The following is a 25,309-nucleotide window of genomic DNA, read 5'->3' as shown; positions in this document are numbered from 1 at the left end:
TGCCAAAAACGGTAACTCAGTTTTTAGGGGACCGGAGCGTCCGATTTGAATAATTCAAAAAAACATTTTACTTGTATTAACAAGATGAAGAACTGATCAAATTTTCATGAAGGCAGATCTAGCGGTTTCGGAGATCAAGTAAAAAAAAAATGCCATTTGGCGGTCAAAAATGATCATGAGACATATGCACATCAAATCAAATATTTTATAGAGATTTTAACAATAAGTATAAATTTTGTTTACATTCCTATGGGTTCCATACCAATGTTTATTCGTTAGTCGCTTACGCGCTTCGATATTTCGTCTTCATGCAGTTAAAGCAGTACGATTGCTTTGAAAAAAAGTTCAGAATTTCCAAAATATTTCAAAATAAATTTGTCTTCAAAAAGTCTTTATTTTTCAAAAAAAATGTTTGTCAAAAATTTATAGTTTCTTCGGAGTAATTTTTTTCAAAAATGTTAATCTTTTATAAAAAGAAATAATTTTTGGTACGGAAAGTTCCAGCAAATTGCCTTAAGGCACGATGCCATGCGCCCCACTAGTTTTAATTGTTTCCGCCCTCCATAGGTGCGCTACTAACTGTAGCACGTAAATTTACCCTTGGGTTTAATTCTAGATTTTTGTAAATTATAAGACAAGATAACCAGATTAATTTGAATAAATGGAGTGAGAACCAAATGTACGCCTATATATGCCAAAAAAATGCGGACACACAGCATACACACACATCCATTTTTTCTGAGGTATGCCTAAATGTTCAGAAACCTTCAAAACGTCGAGAAAGGCAAAAAATTTCATTTTCAATTTTCGGCCCATTACTATAACTATCCTACGAAAAGTTAAAAAAATTAAACATTCAAAGTACGTGGAGCGATTATTTTATACATAAATAAAAAAGTGTGTTTTATACATAATTAAAATATTAATGTTTAATAAAATTATCATTGAATTGTTAAATATTGGTTTTTAATTAAACCCGAATTAAGCAAAACCAAATTAAATTAAATTATTAATAAAGTTATTTGTTGTCTTTAACCCCCATGATTGTCGTCTATCCATTTTATTGTTTAATTTTACTAATTTTCTTTTATGTTTTGAATAATATATTTTTGTTTAATCACTCACCATTTATCATTTTACTCTCTATTTTGTTTCATAAGATTATTGATTGATTGATATTGAATACTGATAGTGATAGTGAGTATATGGCAATAAAAATATTTTTCACATCATATAATGTCTTTTGAAATTCTAATACAATCAATGTAGAAATGTGTTTTATCCTTTTCTATTTATTAAAAACCTCCTTTATTCTTAATCTCCCTGACAAATTACACTTGTATAATTACCATCGACCGACCGAGCGACCTCTCTGATGAGAAACAAAACGGAAATAGATTTCTTACAAACGTTCCGGCCGAGAGAGCAGCGGCTTCGTCAGGTTTTTATTCTCTATAATAATACGCAACTCCTTGGATTCCTGTCGACAAGGGGAAAAAATACTGCGAATAACTGAACCAAGATATCATGTAATTTAGTATATGGCTAATGTACTAGTTTATAAAGCCAATAAATCATAAATAAAAAAAACTGAACCAAGATCAGAAAAAAATTGGAAAAAAATATGGAAAAATGTATGGTTAACTGTAAGATTTACAGTTTTAAAGCATTAAATGATAGATGCAAAATTTCTGGTAAAAGAAGAATTTTTGTTCTGGAATTTTTCTAGAAGAAAGAGAAGAGCACCATGATATTTTTATAAAAATGATAATTATTTAAATAAACTAGTGGTGTATGGCATCGTGCCTTAAGGCAAATTGCTGGACCTTCCCGTACCGTACTGAAATATTTTAGGAATATTAAATGCTTTCAAATAGATTATTATGAATACTGTAACATTCACAATTCGCATTTTATAGACGAAATATAAAAGCTTATGAATTGAATGACGACGTTCATATATTTTTACATGAAAAGTAAATAAACAAAATTTAATCAATGGGATTGCTAAGTTAAAATTGAAATCCAAATTATTTTCGATATTTAAATTTGTTTTGAAAAAAAAAAGAAACAAAAAGAATTTTTTTTCCAAGCACTCAAATCGGATGCTTAGTTCAGTCAAAAACTGTTATTTTTTGTACATTTAGCTCCGTATCCGAAACGGCTGGATCTACCTTTCCTAAAAACTAACCAGGGCTTATACATTAAGGAGCTAACTGGTTACGTAACGAAATAATTCTTTACATTTTATTACGAATAAATGGCTAGTTCGACTTTTGCCAAAAACTTTCAATTTATATCTTTCGAAAGTTTTAAAAAAATTTAAAAAACTGATTAGGATTTTGTAAGAAACTTATAAGACATCAAACGACTATTTTTTTTAATTTTTTTTTATTTATTTATAATTTGCAATCTGCCTAAATAGAAAGACATTGAGTAATTAGTTTGACAAATAACAGTTTTAAAAGGAAAACCCAGTGGTTCACCTTTTATTATTGTATATCTTAATTTTTTTTTAATTGGTAATAAAAAAATCAAATATAATTACAATTCAATTATTATGAATTCACAAAAATTTAATAGTGATTCAAGAGCGATAAAAATATTTCTGCATCTTTATATAATAGTCACTCATTATATACAAAATAAATATTCTATTAAATATATTTTATTACCTTGATTACAAAAATTATTATTGGAATAAAAAATTATATATAAATATGACTCATTATTATTTTGCTGAATATAAACTGTTTTTATTGTACTGTAAATATGCACCAAAAAATTTATTATACCAATTATCAAAAAAATTAAACGCAATATTTAAAGTCAAAAATAATAACATAATTTTATGTAGATTTTACTAATAATATTAGGTTGTCAAATATCTCCCTTCCGCTTTTTTGCTCTTGGTTTATAATACAAAAAGACGGAAGGGAGATATTTGACAACCTATTATTTCTAATTTATTAAATCATTATAATTTAGCCAATAAAGTAATAGAATCTCAAAAAAAAAGAATAAAAACTATTTTTTTCTAAATTTTTTTATCAGTACGTATAATGTATCATTTGTTTAATTCCTTTCAGAAGTATCAAACCAACATTTAATATACATTATATTAAATGTATATTCATTTATAGTATTTATGTTTTTGGCACATTTAGTATTTAGTATGTGAATTTCATTTATTTGTCTAAATTAGGAAACTTATGAAATAATAAAAAAACTCCAAAAATATTTATCTTTTTTATTGCCTTATGCTACGAAAAAAACGTATTGCTAAAATATTCACCGTTTAAATTATAAAATTTTAAATTTAAATGTATCTATGTTTCGTCTTTACTTATCATTATTTTTAATCTACGTTATTAAAATTTTATTTTTTTCTATTTATTTATAAATCAATATGAACCAATTTGTTCTAAATTGTTCTAAAAAAAATCTAAATAAAATTAAGTCCACATATTTTCTTTTCCTTCAGGAATTATTATATGTTTACCTTATCGGTGTATTTATTTTATTTGGAAAGCATTGCTCTTTAATTTACAACCATGAGAAATAGAGCAATAAACGGTCCACTTTTGATACAATAATAATAGCATTTTCTATTTTTGTTCTACATATCGACAATTAAGCCAACCATCTAATTAATAATTAAGAAATATAAACTTAAATTGGCATTTTGTCACTTACACTTACAAGTTATTCAATCAATTTACAAATTCCTTCTCGATCAAGCTTGATTTATTTTTTAATATTTTTTAAATTCTGCAAATTCTGATCCGATGAATCAGTGTGAAAATTTTCCACGTGCGATCTTCAAATAAACAGAATTTCATTAACATTTAAGGTGCTAATTGGAAAAACAATGTCAAATAATTAGCAACAATTCTTACAGTACCAATATGTCGATAATTGGTGGTACCGTATTGAACTTCCTTATAATTTCGACAATGATACCTTAGAAATCCCTAAATAAACTAATAAATCAATCTATTATCCAAAAGTTCATTCATTACCCAAATTTAAAATAGAACTAGTGGTGTATGGCATCGTGGTAAATGAAGATGCAAAATTTCTGGTAAAAGAAGTAATAGGATGGAAATGGGACTTCTAATTGGAGAAGAAGAGTTGTTCTAGACTAGTGGTGTATGGAAAATTGCTGGAACTTCCGGTACCGTAATGAAATGTTCGAGGAATATTAAATGTTTTCAAATCAATTATTATAAATACTGTAACATTGCCTAATATTTATAAGATTTATATAAACTGAATTATAAAGTTAAAATCATATATTTAAAGTATGTAAGTGAGCTTTAGAACTTTAGCCTGAATTCAAATTGAAATCTGAATTATTTTCGATATACAAAAAAAAATTAAAAGAAAAAAAAATTGAAATGACAATTTTTTTTTTCAAAAACAATTATTTTGTCAAAGCAAGCAAAAAGTTTTTTGAATTATTCAAATCGGATGCTTAAATCTTTCTTAAATTACCATTTTTTGCACGTTTAGCTCGGTATCTCCAAAACGGCTGGACCTACCTTTGCCAAAAACTAATCACCTGTTCTCCTTATCATTACAAATTAAACGTTTTTTAGATCATTCAAATCGGATATTCCGTTCTCTCAAAAACTCTGTTTCTATTTTCTGCACTCTTTGCTCCGTACTTCCGTAACGGCTGGACCTGTCTTTGCCAAAAACTAATCAGCACATCTCCCCATCAATAGGAATCGATTGCTTTTTGAATTTTTTAAATCGGTTCATCCATACGCCCCAAATCGTCGACGAAAAAAGGCAGTTTTTGAGAGGAATAAGCATCCGATTTGAATGATTCAAATAACTTTCTGCTTGTTTTTACAAAATAATTGCTTTCGGGAAAAAAAATCATTTCAAAATGTTTGTCTTCACACGTACACACACACATCCATTTTTTCTGAGGTATGCCAAAATGTTCAGAAACCTCTGAAACATGAAAAAAATTCATTTTCGATTTTCGGCCCATTACCATAATTAGCTCTACTATAAATATTTTGATGAAAAATTATCTGATGACATTGATGAATTCTTAAAAATTACCAATTCGTATATTTATTGGGAATTAATGACGAAAAGTTCAAAGAACATTCGAATCCATTCTTAGAATTTATTGACTCATATTAGAAAGTTATAATTTAATATTTATCTCGTACAATAATTTCCATTCAACTGGAATACATTCTGCAATTAATCACAGTAAGAAAATTCTAGAATGTAATTGAAACAATTTGTGCAAAATTGTATCCACTAGAACGAGAATGGCTTATATTTACACCCTTTGAGTTTCTGATGGGTTTTTCTTTACTTCCATTTTTTAACATAAAAAAATATATAAGATACGAATGAAATATTTTGTAACATATATTGATATCTTATTATTTAAATCCTATGTCAATTTGTTCTGAGGAAAAATGCCACTTACATCTAGGTATTTTCTAGATTTCCAACTCAACTTCGATGTAGTTGTAGAGTATCGTTAAATGAACAGACAGTCGGATAAATAGACAGACATCTAGAATTGACTTTTATTTATGTGAACTATACCATTGTGAAGGAATAACGGTTAAGTCGACTCTGAAGCAGATAGGAAACCAAGAAAATAAGAAAAGATCGAGTAGAACTATAAAGTACATTTGTTGTCTCCGATACACACAATGATCCAGTAGAGACCCGGTGAACAAACTACTCGGAAATAAATGAAAAACTAAATTTTTTCACTATGATACTGCAAATTTGAAATCGGATTTTCTGAAGAAAGGTAACTTCTACTGGACGTTGATAAATCTATGATTTAAAAAAATATATATATAAATTTTTTATTTATTATTTTTTTCTTTTTTTAACTTCCCGTAGGGTAAGTTATTGTAATGGGCCGAAAATCGGAATTGAAAATTTTTACATTTCTCGACGTTTTGAAGGTTTCTGAACATTTTGGCATACCTCAGAAAAAATGGATGTGTGTGTGTGTGTGTGTGTGTGTGTGAGTGTGTATGTATGTATGGATACAAATTTTCGCCCACGTTTTCGGGCGTACGGATTAACCGATTTGAATGGTTCAAAAAACATTCGATTCCTATTGATAGGGAAAAGAGCTGATTAGTTTTTGGCAAAGGCAGGTCCAGCCGTTTCGGAGATAAGGAGCAAAGAGTGCAGAAAATAGAAATCGAATTTTTGAGAGAACGGAGCATCCGATTTGAATGATCTAAAAAACATTCAATTAGTAATGATTGGGAGAAGTGTTTATTAGTTTTTGGCAAAGGCAGGCCCAGCCATTTTGAAGATACGGAGGTAAATATGTAAAAAATGGCAATTTTTGAGAGAACTAAGCGTCCGATTTAAATGATTCAAAGAACTTTCTGCTTGTCTTAACGAAATAATTGATTTTGCAAAAAAAAATTTTGTTCCATTTTTTTTTTTTTTTTTTTTGTATATCGAAAATATTTCAGATTTTATTTTTAATTCTGACTATAGTACTAATATACTTTACAAATAATTTCAACTCTGCAATTCAGTTTATATAATTCTTATAAATATTAGACAATGTTACAATATTTATAATAATCTATTTGAAAACATTCAGTATTCCACGAACATTTCATTACGGTACGGGAAGTTCCAGCAATTTGCCTTAAGGCACGATGCCATAATTGCCTCAAGACAGAATTCCACTTACAGCTAGTTATTTTTTATGATTTGTGTCTGATTATTTCTACTCAATTTTTTAAGTAATCCGTTCCCCAGAGCTCAGTCTATTCCTATTGCATTGTAAACTGATCCGGTTTTGTGTAATACAAATATTGTATAAGGAGCACAATAGTGGTAATAAAGAGGGCATAGGCATTAGCTTTTGACTCTTAAAACTTCTTCTACTTGCAAGTAGGCAAGTTCTTGGTAACAAAAACGAGTACTGCCAGTAACTTAATGAACTATGTATGAAGAACAGCTAGAAGGAAAATAGAGCATATATAAAATGTACTAAAACTAGTTGTGAGTGTCATAAGACTAATTGATAAACTATACAATAAAAATTTTCGCAAGTGTTCGACTTTAAAAGACTGTCTTATTTTTACAAGTTTCCTTAAGAGTTCGCGTATTTAATCTGGTACTAATTTTTAAACTACTTAGAATAATTTTTAACTTCCCGTAGGTTAAGTTGTAGTAATCGTCGAAAAATCGAAAATGAATTTTTTTGCATATCTTTACGTTTCAGAGGTTTCTGAACATTTTCGCATACCTTAGAAAAAATGGATGTGAGTGTGTCTGTGTATGTATGTTGTGCGGATACATTTTTCCATCGACGATTTCGAGTACACAGATCAACCGATTTGAATAATTTAAAAACTATTCGATTCCTATGGATAGGGAGATGTGCTGATTAGTTTTTGGCAAAGGCAAGTCCAGTCATTTCGGAGATATGGAGCAAAGAGTGCAGAAAATGAAAATTAAGATTATCAGAGAACGGAGCATCCAATGTGAATAATTCAAAGAACGATTAAATTTTTGCAAAGGCAGGTCCAGCGATTTCGGAGATCCAGCAAAAAAAGTTGAGAAAAATGTCATTTGACGGTCGAAAAGTAGATATTTTTTATCGTATTCACGATTTAAATAAAATAAAAAAAAATTCTAGTTTTCAAAGAAACTCTAAATTTTCAAAAAATATCAGGATTTTCAAAAAATTTGAATTGAAAATTGAAATTTTAAATTTTCAAAAACAAATCATAATTTTCAAAAACGGCAATTTTTATAAATTTCAATATTAATTTTTTTCAAAGATGTTAGAAAAAAATCAAAACTCTCAAAAAAATCTAATTCTTTTTTTCAGAGCTTGTAAAAATTTTGAATTACGATACGGGAAGTTCCAGTAATTTTCCTGGTGGCACAATGCCATGTACCACTAGTTTTTTTTCTATAATTTCCTTGATCAGTACAATCACCCCGTTTCGACTTGACGTTGAGTTCTGGGACACCTTGCACATATAGAAATTTCAAGTATTTGTTAGGCCTACGATTTGAATCTATATTTTGCTTTCGTGCAAAAATGGATTTCGTGATCAATTTTTTTCTTGATCAGAAGTTCTGGGACACCATGTATATATTGAAATTTCAAGTCCTTTTTAGGCGTACGATTTGATTCCATATGTTGCTTTGGTGATAAATTTTTTTCTTGATCTGTGCAATCACCCAGTTACGTCTTGACGTTGAGTTCTGGGACATTCTGAATATATTGAAATTTCAAGTCCTTGTTAGGCCTACAATTTAAATCCATATTTGGTTTTCGTACAAAAATGGATTTCGTGATCAACTTTTTCTTTATCAGTACAATGACACCGTTTCAACTTGACGTTGAGTTCTGGGATACCCTATATATATAAAAATTCCAAATCCTTGTTAGACTTACGATTTTTAGTTAATTTCGGAATTCCGAAATTTCAGTTACTATTACTATTATTATTATATGTAGAAAAGCGAGTTCTTCTCTTGACTTAAAAGTTTTATGCATCGTCCGTTGTCTTAACGACTTTAATGACCGCCGTCATCCGTTTTCGTATATAACGGATGGCATTGTTGACTATGTTGTGCGAATTTTTATTTTTTCACTCCATTCCCCAGTTTTAGAATTTTCAAATTGCCATCATAATTATATGTATCACTTACCATGATAGAAGTACGATGGGAATATTTTGTGAAATTATAAAATAAAACTATATTATAGACAATATACTATCACTTACTAGTAGTCTTAACAGTAGACATTCCACCTATCAATCAATAGGTTAAAAAAATAAACTAATTGAAAGTAGCATTTAGCCTTAAGGCAAGTACCAGAATTAAATATTCGAAGAAAAAAATCAGTAATCAAAAATTATTATAATAACCATTGTTTTAAACATTTTCTAGTAGATAATTATATACAGTATATCATAAAATATACAGTGACGATCTTATCGCTCAAAGCACTTGAGAATGTTTACATTAGCAAGAGATGCCGAATGAATTCATCTAAGGATATATAAAGAAAACGCATTTGAAATATATACATTTTCAAACTGAATTGTAAACTTAAAATTCATATTTGAAGTATAAAACTTTGAATATTTTTGAAAATTAAAACAAAATCTGAAAATTTTGCAAATTGCTTGAACCGTAAACCTTTGAACAGTAAACTTCAAAAATTAACAATCTTGGTACGGAACCCAACAAAATTAGTACTCATTTTTGAAAATTTTATCAAATATCTGATAATTTGATGTGCATATGTCTAATAATCATTTTTGACCACCAAATATCAACTTGTGTTTACTTTTTCCTCTGTATCTCCGAAACCGCTAAACCCGCCTTAACAAAAATCATCAAATCTTCATTTCGTCAATACAAGTAAAATGTTTTTTAAATCATTCAAATCGGATACTCCGTTCTCTCACAAACTCGATTTGTATTTTCTGCACTCTTTGCTCCGTACCTCCGAAACGGCTGGACCTGCCCTTGCCAAAAACTAATCAGCACATCTCCCTATCAATAGGAATCGAATGTTTTTTGAACCATTCAAATCGGTTGATCCGTGCGTCTGAAAACGTGGACGAAAAATTGTATCCATACATACATACACACACACATCATTTTTTTCTGAGGTATGCCACAATGTTCAGAAACCTCTGAAACGTGAAGAAATGCTAAAATTTTCATTTTCGATTTTTGGCCCATTACTATAAGTTACTCTACAGAAAGTTAATTATCAAGTCGGATTTTCTGGCCAAAATGTTCAGAAACTTCTGAAACGTGAAGATATGCAAAAATTTTCATTTTCGATTTTTGGCCCATTACTATAAGTTACTCTACAGAAAGTTAATTATCAAGTCGGATTTTCTGGCCAAAATGTTCAGAAACTTCTGAAACGTGAAGATATGCAAAAATTTTCATTTTCGATTTTTGGCCCATTACTAACTTATCAAGTCGGATTTTCTGGCTTCTCCTTCGGGAAGTAAATTCTCAAAAAAGTTCTCATCATTATTCTCATATCTAAAAACCCATAATTCATAATGAAATTTTTAAACTCTCATAAAATATTTATGTATTCCAATTATTCATCCAGATATCATTGTCAAAGACAATTTATTTAAATAATTTCAACAAAAATGTCAATTGTGTATAATCAGTGTGCGTCTGATATTTTTAGACAATGAAATAACATAAATGCCATTCTATAAATATTATAACTGGCATAATTTTAAATGTGACGCATCCACGTTTTGTTTTTGAGGAATTCCATACATTGCGATAATGAATTCAATTATCAATTTATTTTCAATGAGCTCGGATCGAAAATAGAAAAACTTGTTATTCAAAGATATTTTAATTTCGATTAAATTAGATGCAAATATTTTCCTCCAAAGCCTGAACCGATCATGTACTCAAAAGATAAGGACTGGGTGTTCTATTATTAACTTCCCGTAGGGCAAGTTATAGTAATCGCAAAAAAATCGAAAATGAAAATTTTTATATATCTTTACGTTTCAAAGGTTTCTGAACATTTTGGCATACCTTAGAAAAAATGGATGTATGTGTGTGTGTGTGTGTGTGTGTGTATGTGTGTGTGTATGTGTGTGTGTATGTGTGTGTGTATGTATGTACGTGTGTGTATGTATGTGCGGATACAAATTTTCGTCGACGATTTCGGGAACACGGATCAACCGATTTGAATAATTCAAAAAACATTCGATTCGTATTGATAAGGAGACGTGCTGATTAGTTTTTGGCAGAGGCAGGTCTAGCCGTTCCGAAGATACGGGGCAAAAAGTGCCGAAAACGGTAACTCAGTTTTTAAGAGAACGGAGCGTCCGATTTGAATAATTCAAAAAACGTTTTACTTGTATTGACAAGATGAAGAATCGATAAAATTTTCATAAAGGTAGGTCTAGCGGTTTCGGAGATATGGAGGCAAAAGTAAAAAAATGAGCCATTTGGCGGTCAAAAATGATCATTAGACATATGCACATCAAATTATCAGATATTTTATAGAGATTTTAACAATAAGTATGAATTTTGTTTACATTCCTATGGGTTCCGTACCAATGTTTACCCGTTAGACAGCGACGCGGCGCTTACGCGCTTTATATTTTGTCTCTATGCAGTTAAAGCAGTACGATTGCTTTGAAAAAAAGTTCAGATCTTCCACAATATGTGAAAATAAAGAAAAATTTTTTTTTCAAAAAAAAAAACAAAAAAAAAATTAAAAAAAAATTTTTTTAAAAAAAAATTTTTTTTAAAAAAAAATAATTTTTTTTCCAAATTATAGTTTCTCAAAAATCTTATTTTTTCAAAGTAATTTTTTTTTTCAAAAATGTTAATCGTTTTTAAAAAAAAAAATAATTTTTGGTACGGGAAGTTCCAGCAATTTGCCTTAAGGCACGATGCCTTAATTGCCTTAAGACAGAATTCCACTTACAGCTAGTTTTCTGTAGGAGTTCGACTCGCTCCCAGCTAATTATTTATAATCTCTACATGCGTTTCATTTTATTTATCAATATTTCATATTCATATTCCTATTATGGTTTCTCGTTAACGGAAAAAAATGAAGATTAATATGCAAATTGCGTGCAGATAGATATGCTAGATACAAATCGTGCATTCGTTGAGAAATCTGCATACGGAACAAAACAAATTATTCTTAATGAGGGAAACCGATATGGGAAACACAATTTATTTGCAAAATGGAGTATTTATTAAAAAAAATAGAAAAAAGACCGGTATTCTGTAGACTACATGTCTCTGATCTCTTGAGAGTAACTTGATTCTTGATACTTAACAAAATTGTCTTGGATTTCGCGTTGATTTTTCAAATTCGGTTCTGATTTTTTGCGAAAACGTTCACACAAAATTTGGCATTTTTTTAATTCTAAAGAAGCTGTTCGACCAATCGTCGAACAAAACGAATCAGCTGGAGTTCTTATCGAATATCATAAAATGACTTTTAAAGTTTCAAAATGGTTAAATCATGGCTCAAATTCATGAACACATACCTTTTTTCCAATTTTGGTCTCAAATGATTCAGAATGACTTCAAACGTCGAGAAATATAAAATTATATTATATTAGATGAATATATTAGTCAAATATTAGATATCTAATCAGATTTTCAAAGGAAATCATCTAAGGTCAATTTTTTTCATAAGCAATGATAATGATTTATATTAAAAGTGTGTTTGAAATTAATCATATGTTCAGAGAACATATTTTTACATTGTGCCAAATTTTTCTGCATATTTTCTTTTCTTTTATTAATCGGAAATTCTATTAAGTGTGTTTTTGAATTTAATAGACTAAAAGATTTATCAAAATTAAAAAACTAGAAAAAAACTTTTAAGAAAATTTATTTTATAAAACATAAATAAAAGTAATAATGTCTTAAAAAATACGAAAAAAACATAAACTAATAATTCTAATAATTCCTGCTTTCTATTGAATAAATCTTTAGTTCAATTAAGATAAGACGAGTCTAAAACTAGTGGTGAATAGCATCGTGCCTTAAGGCAAATTGCTGGAATTTCCCGTACCATAATGAAATAATTAAATTAAAAATAAAGGATTATTTTCTCAAATACAGTAACTATATATGGTTAAAGGAAACTAAATATACAAAACTTGATCAATTTAAAATGAAGGACATTGTATTATATTTATAAGAATTATATAAACTGAATTGCAAAGTTATTTCTTTTTAGTATATTAGTGAACTTTAGAACTTTAGCTAGAAAAAAATGAAAATTCGATTTATTTTTGATATTTAAAGAAATTTGGGAAATTGAAAAAAAATATTTTTATTCCAATAGCAATTATTTTGTCAAAACAAGCAGAAAGTTCGTTGAATCATTCAAATCGTATCCTTCTTTCTCTCAAAAATTGTCATTTTCTGCACATTTTGCTCAGTATCTCCGAAACGGCTGGACCTGCGTTTGCCAAAAACTAATCACCACTTCCATCTATCATTACTAATTGAATGTTTTTTAGATCATTCAAATCGGATACTCCTTTCTCTCAAAAACTCGATTTGTAATTAATGCACTCTTTGCTCCATATCTCCTAAACGGCTGGACCTACTGTTGCCAAAAACTAATTAGCACATCTTTCAAATAGTTTGATCCATGCGCCCAAAAACGTGGACGAAAAATTGTCTCCAAACATACACACACATCGATTTTTTCTAAGGTATGCCAAAATGTTCAGAAACCTCTAAAACGTGAAAAAATGCAAAAATTTTCAATTTCAATTTTTGGACGATTACAATAACTTACTCTACGAAAAGTTAATTAAACAAATTGCATGGACAAAAATTATGTTTATGTTTAAAAATGTGTTCTCCCAATCATTGATTCTGCAAAAATCTACAAATTGACATAACACAACAAAAAATTTCCAATTTGTGTCCATATTTTTGTAATTTAGTGTAACTGACCGTGCAGAATTATTATCAGACAAAGTAGGTAATTATTATTTATCAGTTTTAAATACTGGTAAAAATAAAACGCTCCTTCAAATATACAAATTTATTTTAATGTTGCTTGATTCGCAATCTTCATGGCAAGAGAGTTTATTTTACATAGTTTTTAACATTAACATAAAAATGGCGGATACCACTAATAATAATGGCGGGACATTTGGATTATAAATATAAATATATATATATATATATATATATATATAATATTACATTTAACATCATTACATAAAAAATGTGACAAAACCATTTTTTTTAGAGAAAAAATATATATTGGAAATTTAGCACCATCAATGGGACAACTTGTTCTGGTGATTTCAAAGTAAAGAGACTCATAGTCAGAACACCAAATTTTCTGTACAAAATTGTAGTCGTAAAATTGACTAGATGATACCGCTTATATATCTTATTACTTTATAATTGATTCAATCGTGTTTTCTCCCAAAAGTGCAATTTTCAGCTCGATAGACTTCTAATTCGATTCCGCGTGCAAGTGATTCCAATTACAATTAGTATTGTATTTCTCTTACAAATTTCCTTATAATTTGTCTGATGTTAGAAACTCGTAATTGATTGATGCGTAACAACATAATAATTCTTCTTACAAAGTTCCAGTTAGAAAGTGAGGTTATGGATGTCGGACGAAGGAATTCACGTAACTATTCCATTTTATACCATGTCTGGCATTCCATAGCAAGAAATTTATAATAGTAAAACAACTATTGAACTGGCTGTATGTGGCATTTTGCCTTGAGGCAAGTTGCATATATGTGAAAATTAAAATTTTACCTACAGAACCACCAGACCAAGTTGTCCCAATGATAGCGTTATCTTTCAAATATAGATTTTTCTCTAATCAGGAAAAAACTGAACGGTATTTAAAGCTGATAAAAAATAATTACCTACTTTGTCTGATAAGAATTTAGCACGGTCAGTTACACCAGATTACGCAAATATCGTTACAAATTGGAAAAAAGTATCGTTACAAATTGGAAATTTGTCGGTCTGGCCTTTGGTCAAGCCAATTTAAATGTTTTGACGGCAAAATAATCGACTGAGGCCAATTTTATAATTAAACTAATAACATATGCATTTTGTTTAATTTTAGAGAATACCATTTTAAGATATTTATACTTATTCCTAACGTTTTGATATAAATTGGACAGCAAGCACAAGTTTTAGAAGAAATCTCTCTATCATGAATTTATTATTACTATTTCTATAACACTAATACATTTTTCGTTAATACCGGATAAAAACTATTTTGTCTTGGAAACATATTGCTATTTATGAACATAGGTGTCTCTGCTTGACACCAGGCTGCCCGAGGCAAATATCGAACCACGAGTCTCTAATTCAAAATTCGTAGCTCTAATCACTGAGCCATGGGAAAGCCTCACACATTTGTAATAATTAAATTCATACTTTGTATTGATTGAAGGTCAAATTATAGTAATGGGCCAAAAATCCAAAATCCAATTTTTTTTCATAGCTTCACGTTTCAGAGGTTTCTGAACATTTTGACATACCTCAGAAAAATTGGATATGTGTCTTCTTTTCGTCGACGCTTTCGAGAGTGCCGCTCAACCGATTCGAATGATTGAAAAATCAATCGATTCCTATTGATAGGAAGATGTGCTGATTAGTTTTTGTCAAGTCAGGTCTAGCCGTTACGGAGATACGGAGCAAAGAGTGCAAAAAATAGAAATCGAGGATTCGAGAGAACGGAGCATCCGATTTGAATGATTCAAAAAACATTCAATTCGTAATAATAGGGAGAAGTGGTGTTTAATCTTTAGCAAAGGCAGGTCTAGCCATTTCGAAGATGCAGAGCAAAATATGCAAAAATGGCAGTTTTTTAATTTTTTATTTTAATTTCCACAATTTTTTAACCGTAAGGTAAAAGTTATTGTAATCGTCCAAAAATCGAAATTGAAATTTTTACATTTTTCGACGTTTTGAAAGTTCCTAAACATTCTGGCATACCTCATAAAAAAATGGATGTGTGTGTGTGTATGTATGTACGGATACAATTTTTCGTCCACGTTTTCAGGCGCACGGATCAACCGATTTGAATGGTTCAAGAAACATTCGATTCCTATTGATAGGGAAATGTGCTGATTAGTTTTTGGCAAAGGCAGGTCCAGCAGTTACGGAGATAAAGAGCAAAGAGTGCAGAAAATAGAAATCGAGTTTTTGAAAGAACGGAGCATCCGATTTGAATGATCTAAAAAACATTCAATTATGATTGGGAGAAGTGGTTAGTAGTATTTGGCAAAGGTAGGCCCAGCCATTTCAAAGATACACAGCTAAATGTGCAAATAATGGCGGTTTTTGAGAGAACTAAGCGTCCGATTTGAATGATCTAAAAAACTTTCTGCTTGTTTTAACAAAATAATTGCTTTCGGAAAAAATATTTTTTTCTTTGTGTGTCAATCCTTTTTTGTATAACGATAATAATTCAGATTTTAATTATGACTATATTACTGAATGTCTTCCTTTTTGTAAAGACAGATTGTAATTCAATAAAGAAAATAAAAAAAAAATATGACTATGACTGAAGTTCTAATATATTTTCAACAAATAATTTCAACTTAGCAACTCAGTTTATATAATTCCTATGAATATTTAATACGGGAAGTTCCAGTAATTTGCCTTAAGGCACGATACTATGCACCCCACTAGTTTAATTATCCTATGCACCCCACTATTTAATTAAGTAAGAGCAAAGATTCAATATAGAACTATACTTTCCAAAAACTCGGGACAATCCAGGACAAAAAATCTAAAACCGGGACAAATATTGCTTCTAAAAAAACCCGGGACACAAGGTGGAAATCCGAGACTGTCCCAGCCACTTTCAACTAGTTAATTTTTAAGAATATCATCTTAATATTTGTATTATCTTATATGCATTAATAGAAAAGTATATTCTTGGGATTTTTTCTTTCGATTAAGTAATAAACCGTATAGCCTAATATTTTATTAATAAGACTTTTATCATGACGTCTTTGCTTAAATTTTCTACGGTCTATTAATAAATAATAATAAATCCCGCAAATAATAATTCCTTTTCTTTTTTATATCGATTGACAATCATCGATATTTCGAATAATTGCTTCGACACGATTCTACATTTGTACGAAATGAATTGAATGAATTGAACTATTATTAAAACGGTTATTTTTTTTCTTGCTTTTGGTCGAAGAAGTCAACGAAAAATAACTGTAATAGGTCGTAACGAAATTGTTTTCACAAATAAAAAGATTTACGGATAAGCGTGACTTCGTGACCGAAACGTGACGAATCGAAATTGGCTGAAGAAATTAAAAAGACACAGTCAAATTGGATTTTTGCCATGTCCCTGGGTGAGTGGTTAGAGCTATGGGATTTGTATCAGAGGTCCTAGAATCGGGGCCAACTTGATGTCAAGCAGAAGAGACATCAGTTTTGACTTGTAATTTTTTTTTTATTTGCATAGATTTATTGCCGATCAAAATTATATACGACTTGTAAATATAGATGAAAAAAATTTTTGAAGTAAATGATAACAATAAAATAATAAAATTTATCACATAGGGACAGGACAACTATTTGGGTTGCTATTAACAAAAGTTGACAAAGTTATATGTTATTACTATAATACTAAAAATACATTAGGGCGAGTTCAAATTATACAAAAATTTTGTATCAAAGTGTATAAGACAGTTTATACGAATTTTTAGTAAATTTTATCTAGTTTCTGGTAAGCTAACTAAAAAATAGTGCACCGAACAAAGTTTTTTAGTTATTTAACAAAATGTAAAAAAGTGTCCCGAATCCATGCATTGAAATTATGGAAAATACTTTAAGGCGAGTCAAATTATACAATTTTTTTGTATCAAAGTGTATGAGAAAGTTTATAAGTAACTTTAGTAAATTTTATCTAGTTTCTGCTAAGTTAACTAAAAAAGAGTGCCCCGAATAAAGTTTTACAGTTATTTGGAAAATTGTAAAAAAGTGTCTCGAAAACATAGTTTGTAAATAAAGAAAATACGTTAAGGCGAGTCAAATTATAGAAAAATTTTGTATCAATTTGAATAAGACTAAATTAAAAATAGTCTAAAATCATATATGCAAGGACGAGATTTAGCCTCTTAAGCCACATACAATCTCGAGTAAATTCTAAAAAAATGCATCAAGTATTTTTAGAAATTTCATGAATTCACATAAGGATGATGATAATTTTTTTTGGATTTTTTTTATTTCAAAATGCACATAATTCAGCACATGCATGAAATGTTAAAATTGTGGAAAAAATGTTCAAAAGTTCATTTTGTTGATCCTTTTGAGACCCTTCAAGTGCCTGAGTTATTCATTGAATAAAATCATTTCATATTAATTTGAGACAATATTTACAAAAAACGACAAGGGTCATCCATTTCTTAAGGGTACTGAAAAAAAAAAGACAAGAACCTGAGGGCATATTGAGCCCATCAAAACAATCTTAAAACTGAAAATAAGAAAAAAAAAATACCAAACAAGTGTATTTGAAAGGAAAGGTTCCTGAAATATGATCTCACTATTTAGAAAATAAAAATTTTTGGCGCCAGTCGGTATATGTCCTGTTTTATTTAAAAATGAAAAGAAAACATTTTGGAAGAAAAATATACTTACACTTAAATACTAAAATTATTTAAATAGAAAGTAATTAACAGAAATTCCGATAAAATAGAAAATGAGATGTAAAATAAAAATTACTTACCTTATTGTAAATTAACAAAAATAAAGAAATATTATAAGGAAATTGAAGACACAAAGACTGAAGAGTTATATAAAGATAGATATTTTAATTATAATAGATATTATATTAATGAAATGTATATATAAAATATGAAAACTGTTTTCATAATCTCTCATACCAGGCACTTCTGTCTGCCTGAGATATGAAAATAATGTATTATAGAAATAAAAAAAAAATTAAAAAAAAAACTGTTACAGTTTAATTTTTTTAATTACAGTATTTTCCCTCTATTTTCTCTACTGGATGAATCGATAAACGACATAATATATCGATGATTTATTGCTATTATTTAGTGGAATCGATCGATTCGAAGGTTGTCTTTTGTGAAATTTGCAATGACAACATTACAACGTCATTAAATTAAAACCGACATGGAATACAAATACGAAATTCATATTAAAATGTGACGAGTGACGACAATGCACAATGCTTAATTATTTATTGAGGAGGATTTTGCTTTGGATCTCACGAACGATATACATTATATATATATATATATATATATATATATATATATATATATATGTATATATATATATATATTCAATAGATAAGTCCTGGATTTTTTCAATATATTGATTGTTTCTTTTCCGAACAGTAAATCCAATAATAAAAAACAATTTGTTTTTTGAAGATGTTTAATACGACGGAACGTACCTAGTTCCGAAACGTCGTATTAAACATCTTCAAAAAACAAATTGTTTTTTATTATTGGATTTACTGTTCGGAAAAGAAACAATCAATATATATATATATATATATATATATATATATATATATATACATATGTATATACATATATATATATATATACATATATATATATATATATACTAGCTGACCCGGCAAACGTTGTTTTGCTGAGTAAGGTATATTCTAAACAATTTCTAGAGAATCAAAGAAATTAATACTTCAAGTGTATAAGGATGTGTTGTCTGAATGCTATATACAATGAGGTATTATAAAAACAATAAACCCCATTTTAGTTTGTCTATATTTTGTCTGGAAGTTTTATACACTTTCCATTGAAAACAAGGCATAATCCAATCCAAGTCTTTTTTAGTCATTCGACTTAGTGGTTTCGTTTCAAGTTTTTCAGACTCTTTTTGGATTCTGGATTTTGTCTATAAATGAAAATAATACTACTGAGCTTATAAAAAAATTTCAAATTTCTGCGAGGAGAGATAGAAAATGAATTAAGTATTTCTTCTTTGACCTGCTTTTTGAAAAGTTTCAAGTAACATTCGATAAATTAAAGTAAATTTAATAAAAAGTATATATGTAGAGCAGGGCGAGGCACAAAGGTCCAATTTGACTTTGAACAAAAATATAAACTATATTATAAAAATCAAACCAATTATATCACAACAAATAACACATTTCAAATGAACAATTATCTGACTACGTTCAGTAAAACTGCCAGCTACTTCATCATTGTAGAAATGTGCTTTTTTGCTGTCTTTTAAAAATTTGTTATCTAGACATTTTTACCCTATAGACGGGGTAACTTGAAACGGTCTTATGTTTTCTTCTTAAAAGACCCTACTGACAAGCAAATATAATCTACAGTAAAAACTAACTGAGAACACTTCTGACGAGCAAAAAGAAAGAACTTTACTTTTAGAAAAACTGAAGTATAAATATGATACTGTTAAGAATGAACTATACTGACGAGCTAGAACGAATAAAAACTACAAATTATATTATGAGTATTTGAGATATCTCTCAAAATTTCTAGAAAAAAGAATCGAAACTTAAGAAATAAATGCACAAGCAAGTCGAGTCAAAGTCGATTTGAATTCCTTCGTACTAAATACAGTACAGAAGGTCAAAATTTTTTATATGGCAAAAATTCATGTTGGGTATCAAATGGAAGGTTTTAACGAGCACTTTACAAATATTGTACTTATGGACCTTAAAAACCAAAAGGGTTCCGTACCCTTTAGAATCTATGACAAATTTCCGTTTATCTCCCGATAGCAGTCATAAGAATCAAGGTTATAGCAAGTTATACATATTTTTCCCTCTACTTTCAAATATTGTTGTTAAACAATGCTTAACTTTACTGGTTTTTGACTTTACATCGGTGGTGGACCTTTTTTAACCCAGTACCTCTATATATTACTATCTATTTTTCGATAAATTCTGGGTAATTATAACTGGGAAAATGATATTCGACAAAAAATGTCCCTTTGATTGATACCAAATTTAGGTTCTGATTTTAAATAATATAAATAAAAAATAATATAACTTAGAAAATGTTTTATAAATACCAATGAGTATATAATTATACAAATGATATTTTTCAGAGCACCGTGTTTGAGAAAAATATGCCAAAAAGTGCATTTTCATATTAACATTTGAAAAAAGTTGATCTATTGAGTTTCTAGTAACATTTGTGGCCCGTTTGCTAATGGTTTTATGTGTAAATGAAACTACAAACAAAACTACTTACTACAATTTAATCATAATTAAATCATATTCACCTAAAACATCCTATTAAAAGTAATTGAACATCATCTGTCAAAAACGTTTGACATTTGACGTATTAGCCAACGTCTATTATTTTATTTAAATTGCGCTTCTACAAAAATTTTCAAATTAAAAATGTAAAGTTTGTACGGGATTTTGATATAATATCTCACTTTTCCGACAACCTACTGATTAAACACGAATTTTCAAGACTAAGACTGGTGGAATCGGTTTAGCAGTTTTCGAGTTTTAGCGGATCATTTTATCGAGACCTCCATTTTTATATATATATGAAGATAGTTGTTAATAATTTTTGAATTTTAATAAACGCGCAAAATTTTGTTTTTCGATGTTGCCAACTTGCTGAATGATGACACGCATACGTTGTCAAAACGTATGTAACGACTAATTACAATAATTTTTGTATTTATTCGAATATTTGGCTTTAAAAAACCCGTACAAGAATATATATTATAAAAATAAATAGTAGTAAAAACTGTCAACTTTATAATTTTGAGTTTAGTCAAAACAAAACTTGAGTGAAGTTGTTACAAGAGGGAAAAGAAATAACGCTAAATATAAATGTCAAAACAGAAAATATCCATATACAAAACACAAAATACACATAACATAAAACAACTTCTAGTACAATTATTTATTACTAAAATACACAAAACAAACCTAATATAAACCATTTTCTATTACATTTATCTATTACTATTACTAACCTATAACAGCTCCGAGCAGCGTCAACAAATCCACGGCACATATTCGAATCTTCATTATAACAATAATTTGCACACATGAAACTCACACTAACAATACACTTTTATCCACTCTAAATTATCACTAAACAGTCGTCTAATAGTTTTAATTCAATACGATTATTCTACAAACTAAATGGAAATGGAAAAATGTAAAAACTTATATTAATTGTTTGTCTTTATCACAGAAACGAAGACGGCGACGACATGATTCCGGTGTTACATGATTCAAAATGTCGACGAAACTAGTGGACACGGACACTTGTGTGTAGTACGGAGGCCAGGTTTGTATGGAGTAGGGGTGGGCAGATGAAAGTCGATGTTGGGTGGAGAGTAGATCGATATAAATAATAATTTGAATTATAATTTTAAATTTTATAATTTAATTTGTAAGCAGTAGTGTATGGCATTGTGCCTCAAGGCAATTTGGTGAAACTTTCCATACTATAATTAAACTAGAGGTGTATGGCATCTTGCCTTAAGGCAAATTGCTGGAACTTACCGTACCGTAACGAAATGTTCGAGGAATACTGAATGTTTTCAAATATATTATTATAAATACTGTGACTTTTATCTTTCGTATTTTATAGACAAAATATAAGAGCTTATTAATTGGACGACGATGTCTATATATGTTTACTAGAAAAGTAAATAAACTAAACTTAATCAAGCAAAATTAGAATTAAAGGACATTATCTTATATTTCCAAGCTTTATATCAACAGAATTGCAAAGATAAAATTATTTATTTCAGACATACTTGTTAGCTCTAGAATTTCAGCTAAAATTAAATTAAACTAGTGGTGTATCCCATCGTGCCTTAAGGCAAATTGCTGGAACTTCCCGTACCATAATGAAATATTCGAGAAATTTTAAACGGTTTTCAAATATATTATTACAAATACTGTAACATTAATTATTTTTACTATCTTGTTATATATGATTGTGAGCAAATCAAATGTAAATCATAAATCAATTTATCTCCAGAACATTAACAATTTCTAAGCCTAATTTGCACAAAATTGAAAAAGTGCTCCCGTATGTTCACAGTCTACGGGCACTTGCAGATTATTTTGTGCGGCATTTTCACTTATACTGTGCTTAGCTTGGCGGCATTTTCACTATGCGCTTAGCCTTGGTAATTTTTTGAGTTTTTAATCCAAAATTACAAAAATATTTTATAAAAAATAAAAAAAGATGTGATAATTTTTTATCCTCAAAAGCAATTGTTTTGTCAATATAAGCAGAAAGTTTTTTAGATCATTCAAATCGGACGCTTAGTTCACTAAAATTTTTTTTCACATTTACCTCTGTATCTTCGAAATGGCGAGACCTGTCTTTGTCAAAAACTAATCACCACTTCTCCCAATCATTACAAATTGAATGGTTTTTAGATCATTCAAATCCGATACTCCGTCCTGTCAAAAACTCGATTTGCATTTTCTGCACTCTTTACTCCCTATCTCCGTAACGACTGGATCTGCCTTTACCAAAAACTAATCAGCAAATCTCCATATTAATAAGAATCGAATGTTTTTTGAATCATTCAAATCGGTTGATCCGTGCGCCTGAAATCTGAAGATTTCAAATATGATTTCAAGTGAAAATGGCCTTTCGTGGGCATAGCTGTAGCGGCAACATGCCACTTGGAAGTAAAGAGGTACTGAGATTGTATCGCTTTGAAATACAAAAAGGAAGTCGAGTTGTATCCCTATACAACAGAAAAATGTAAGGGCTCTGACATCGTGCAACCATGAATGAGTGCATTTTCAACTCAACCCACGGACCTGCCTCTGGAAGAAATATTCGTAAAGAAAATTGTAATAAACAGTTAAAATATGTAAAGAAAAAAGAGCGCGCGTAAGGATCACACGCGATTGAAGTATAACTTATTTGCAATTATATTGTAGCAAATTTAAGTTGAGTAAAAATAAATACACCATATAAAAATTTTGAATAATGTTTATTAGTAATATCGTAACACTGGTGATGCGCACATTTATTAGTGTCGTCAATCATTATACACATTTATATAATGATAAATTATAAATTATATATTTATGATTACATTAAAAATATGTATAATTACTTGAAATATGACATGATCGTTTTAAAGTAATTGCTGATTAATAAATTCTATAATATTCATTCACACAGTGGTATATGTTAAACAACGCCTAAACAAATATTGTTTTTGCAAATTAACTCATCCTGTAACAATTGTGTTTGAAGAACTTCATGCAATCAAAATTAACATACATTCATTTACTGTTTGTATTTTTTTACCTTTTCGCTGACGATATAATCTCATTCCTTGAACAGCTGTAATATCCGTCTTGCCTAACAAATTGAAGCCATACTTTTATATTTGTTTTATTTATCAAGCCCTGCACATAGCTTGATCTATGAATCATTTGCTTTTTTATGTGAACGTAAATGCAATGATCATCATCAATATTACGAGGTAATAAATTAACCATATTATTAATGTCAACAGGCACATTTATAATTTGGCCAAACATTCCAAATTGTCCATTTGCATATCGCAATCGTTTAATTTGCATGAAACACAACCTAGGTGAAATTAACCTTTCAGATACAGTATCTAGTTTAGGTAGATAATTTGGTACAGGTGGAAATACAAAACCGTTAAATTTACACAAAGTGGGAATTTTACCCGAATTTAATGCCTTTCGACAAGTTTGACATACAACCTGATTATTTGAATTAATATTCAGAAAACATTATTAAGAATTTGTTTTTGAGCATCATTTGATATTTCTAAGCCACTTTGAAGCCAAAGTCGATCACACACAAAACATACATACATAGCCAAAGCTATCATTTCTTATGCAGCGCAGATTTCCTTTGTTTCATTATTTATTTGCGATCATTTGCACTACAATGATAAACATTTCAAGGATAAAATATTCTTCCGATTCTGACATTTTTATTAACTCACGAATTATACTGCTAACCTATGTCGCGCCTAAAGAAGTTTTACTTCAAAAGTAAAATATATGTAGTATGTAAGATAAAAAGAAAAAATAATTAGTAATAAAGTTTTTTTTAAAAAAAAAATATATCGACTTTCGATCACCCCGGTTCTTCCATCTCAATGTACGTGGGCAGGTTGCTTGTGCCCCTCCACGGCGGTGCCAGCCACACAACTACTCGGCCAGTTGCCTGACTAACTATGACGACACGGCGCGTGCATGTGAATAATGCACCTCTACCACACTAACACTACTATACACTACGATCTTTTTGAATAAAATTCTATATCGCATTATTACTTTAACTTTTCGCATTCCCGTCGCTAGATGACGGACACGAATAAATAAATAAATACATACTATGACGACCTGGGGAAAACGTAATAATAAACGCAAGGTGGGTACCTGTGGTGTGGTAAGGTAGGACTACGCAAGGATTGTTATAACAGGGACGTTTAATGATGGGTTGTAAACTTTGTACGGAACTGTTTTGGCTTAGATCAGAAGTTGTCAAACTTTTTTATATCTAACCAAAGGTTCTCAAAGTTTTTTCGCATAATAAGATAACAGATGCAGAATAAAATTACGAATAAAATGATATATAAATCGTCAAGTAAGTTCACATAATTTTCTCCAGATTTTTCAATTTTTCTTGAATTTTTGAACTGCAACTCGCCTGTAGGCAACACCGTTAGAAATTCGAAGTTGCGTTATATGGGAAAAGAACTAAGAATTTTGAGACCTTTCTAAAGTTGTATAATGCTT

At 29.4% G+C, this 25,309-nt stretch overlaps 1 protein-coding gene across 1 annotated transcript in view; it reads right to left on the bottom strand.

Moving 5' to 3' along the window:
• The window catches only part of LOC113377503 (protein crumbs-like), a 58,677-nt gene extending 36,927 nt beyond the window's left edge, over positions 1-21,750 (bottom strand). The window contains exon 1 of the mRNA XM_026617855.1: positions 21,514-21,750. Coding sequence (XP_026473640.1) covers positions 21,514-21,568 — 55 coding nt within the window. The 5' untranslated portion in view covers positions 21,569-21,750. The remainder of the gene's footprint in view (positions 1-21,513) is intronic.
• Positions 21,751-25,309: the final 3,559 nt, after the last annotated feature.

Source organism: Ctenocephalides felis, unplaced genomic scaffold (assembly GCF_003426905.1).
Source record: "Ctenocephalides felis isolate EL2017-DRISC unplaced genomic scaffold, ASM342690v1 CF-g0.4_SCAFFOLD_00845, whole genome shotgun sequence".
Lineage (NCBI taxonomy): Eukaryota > Metazoa > Arthropoda > Insecta > Siphonaptera > Pulicidae > Ctenocephalides > Ctenocephalides felis.
This window is presented reverse-complemented; position numbering and strand designations above follow the sequence as displayed.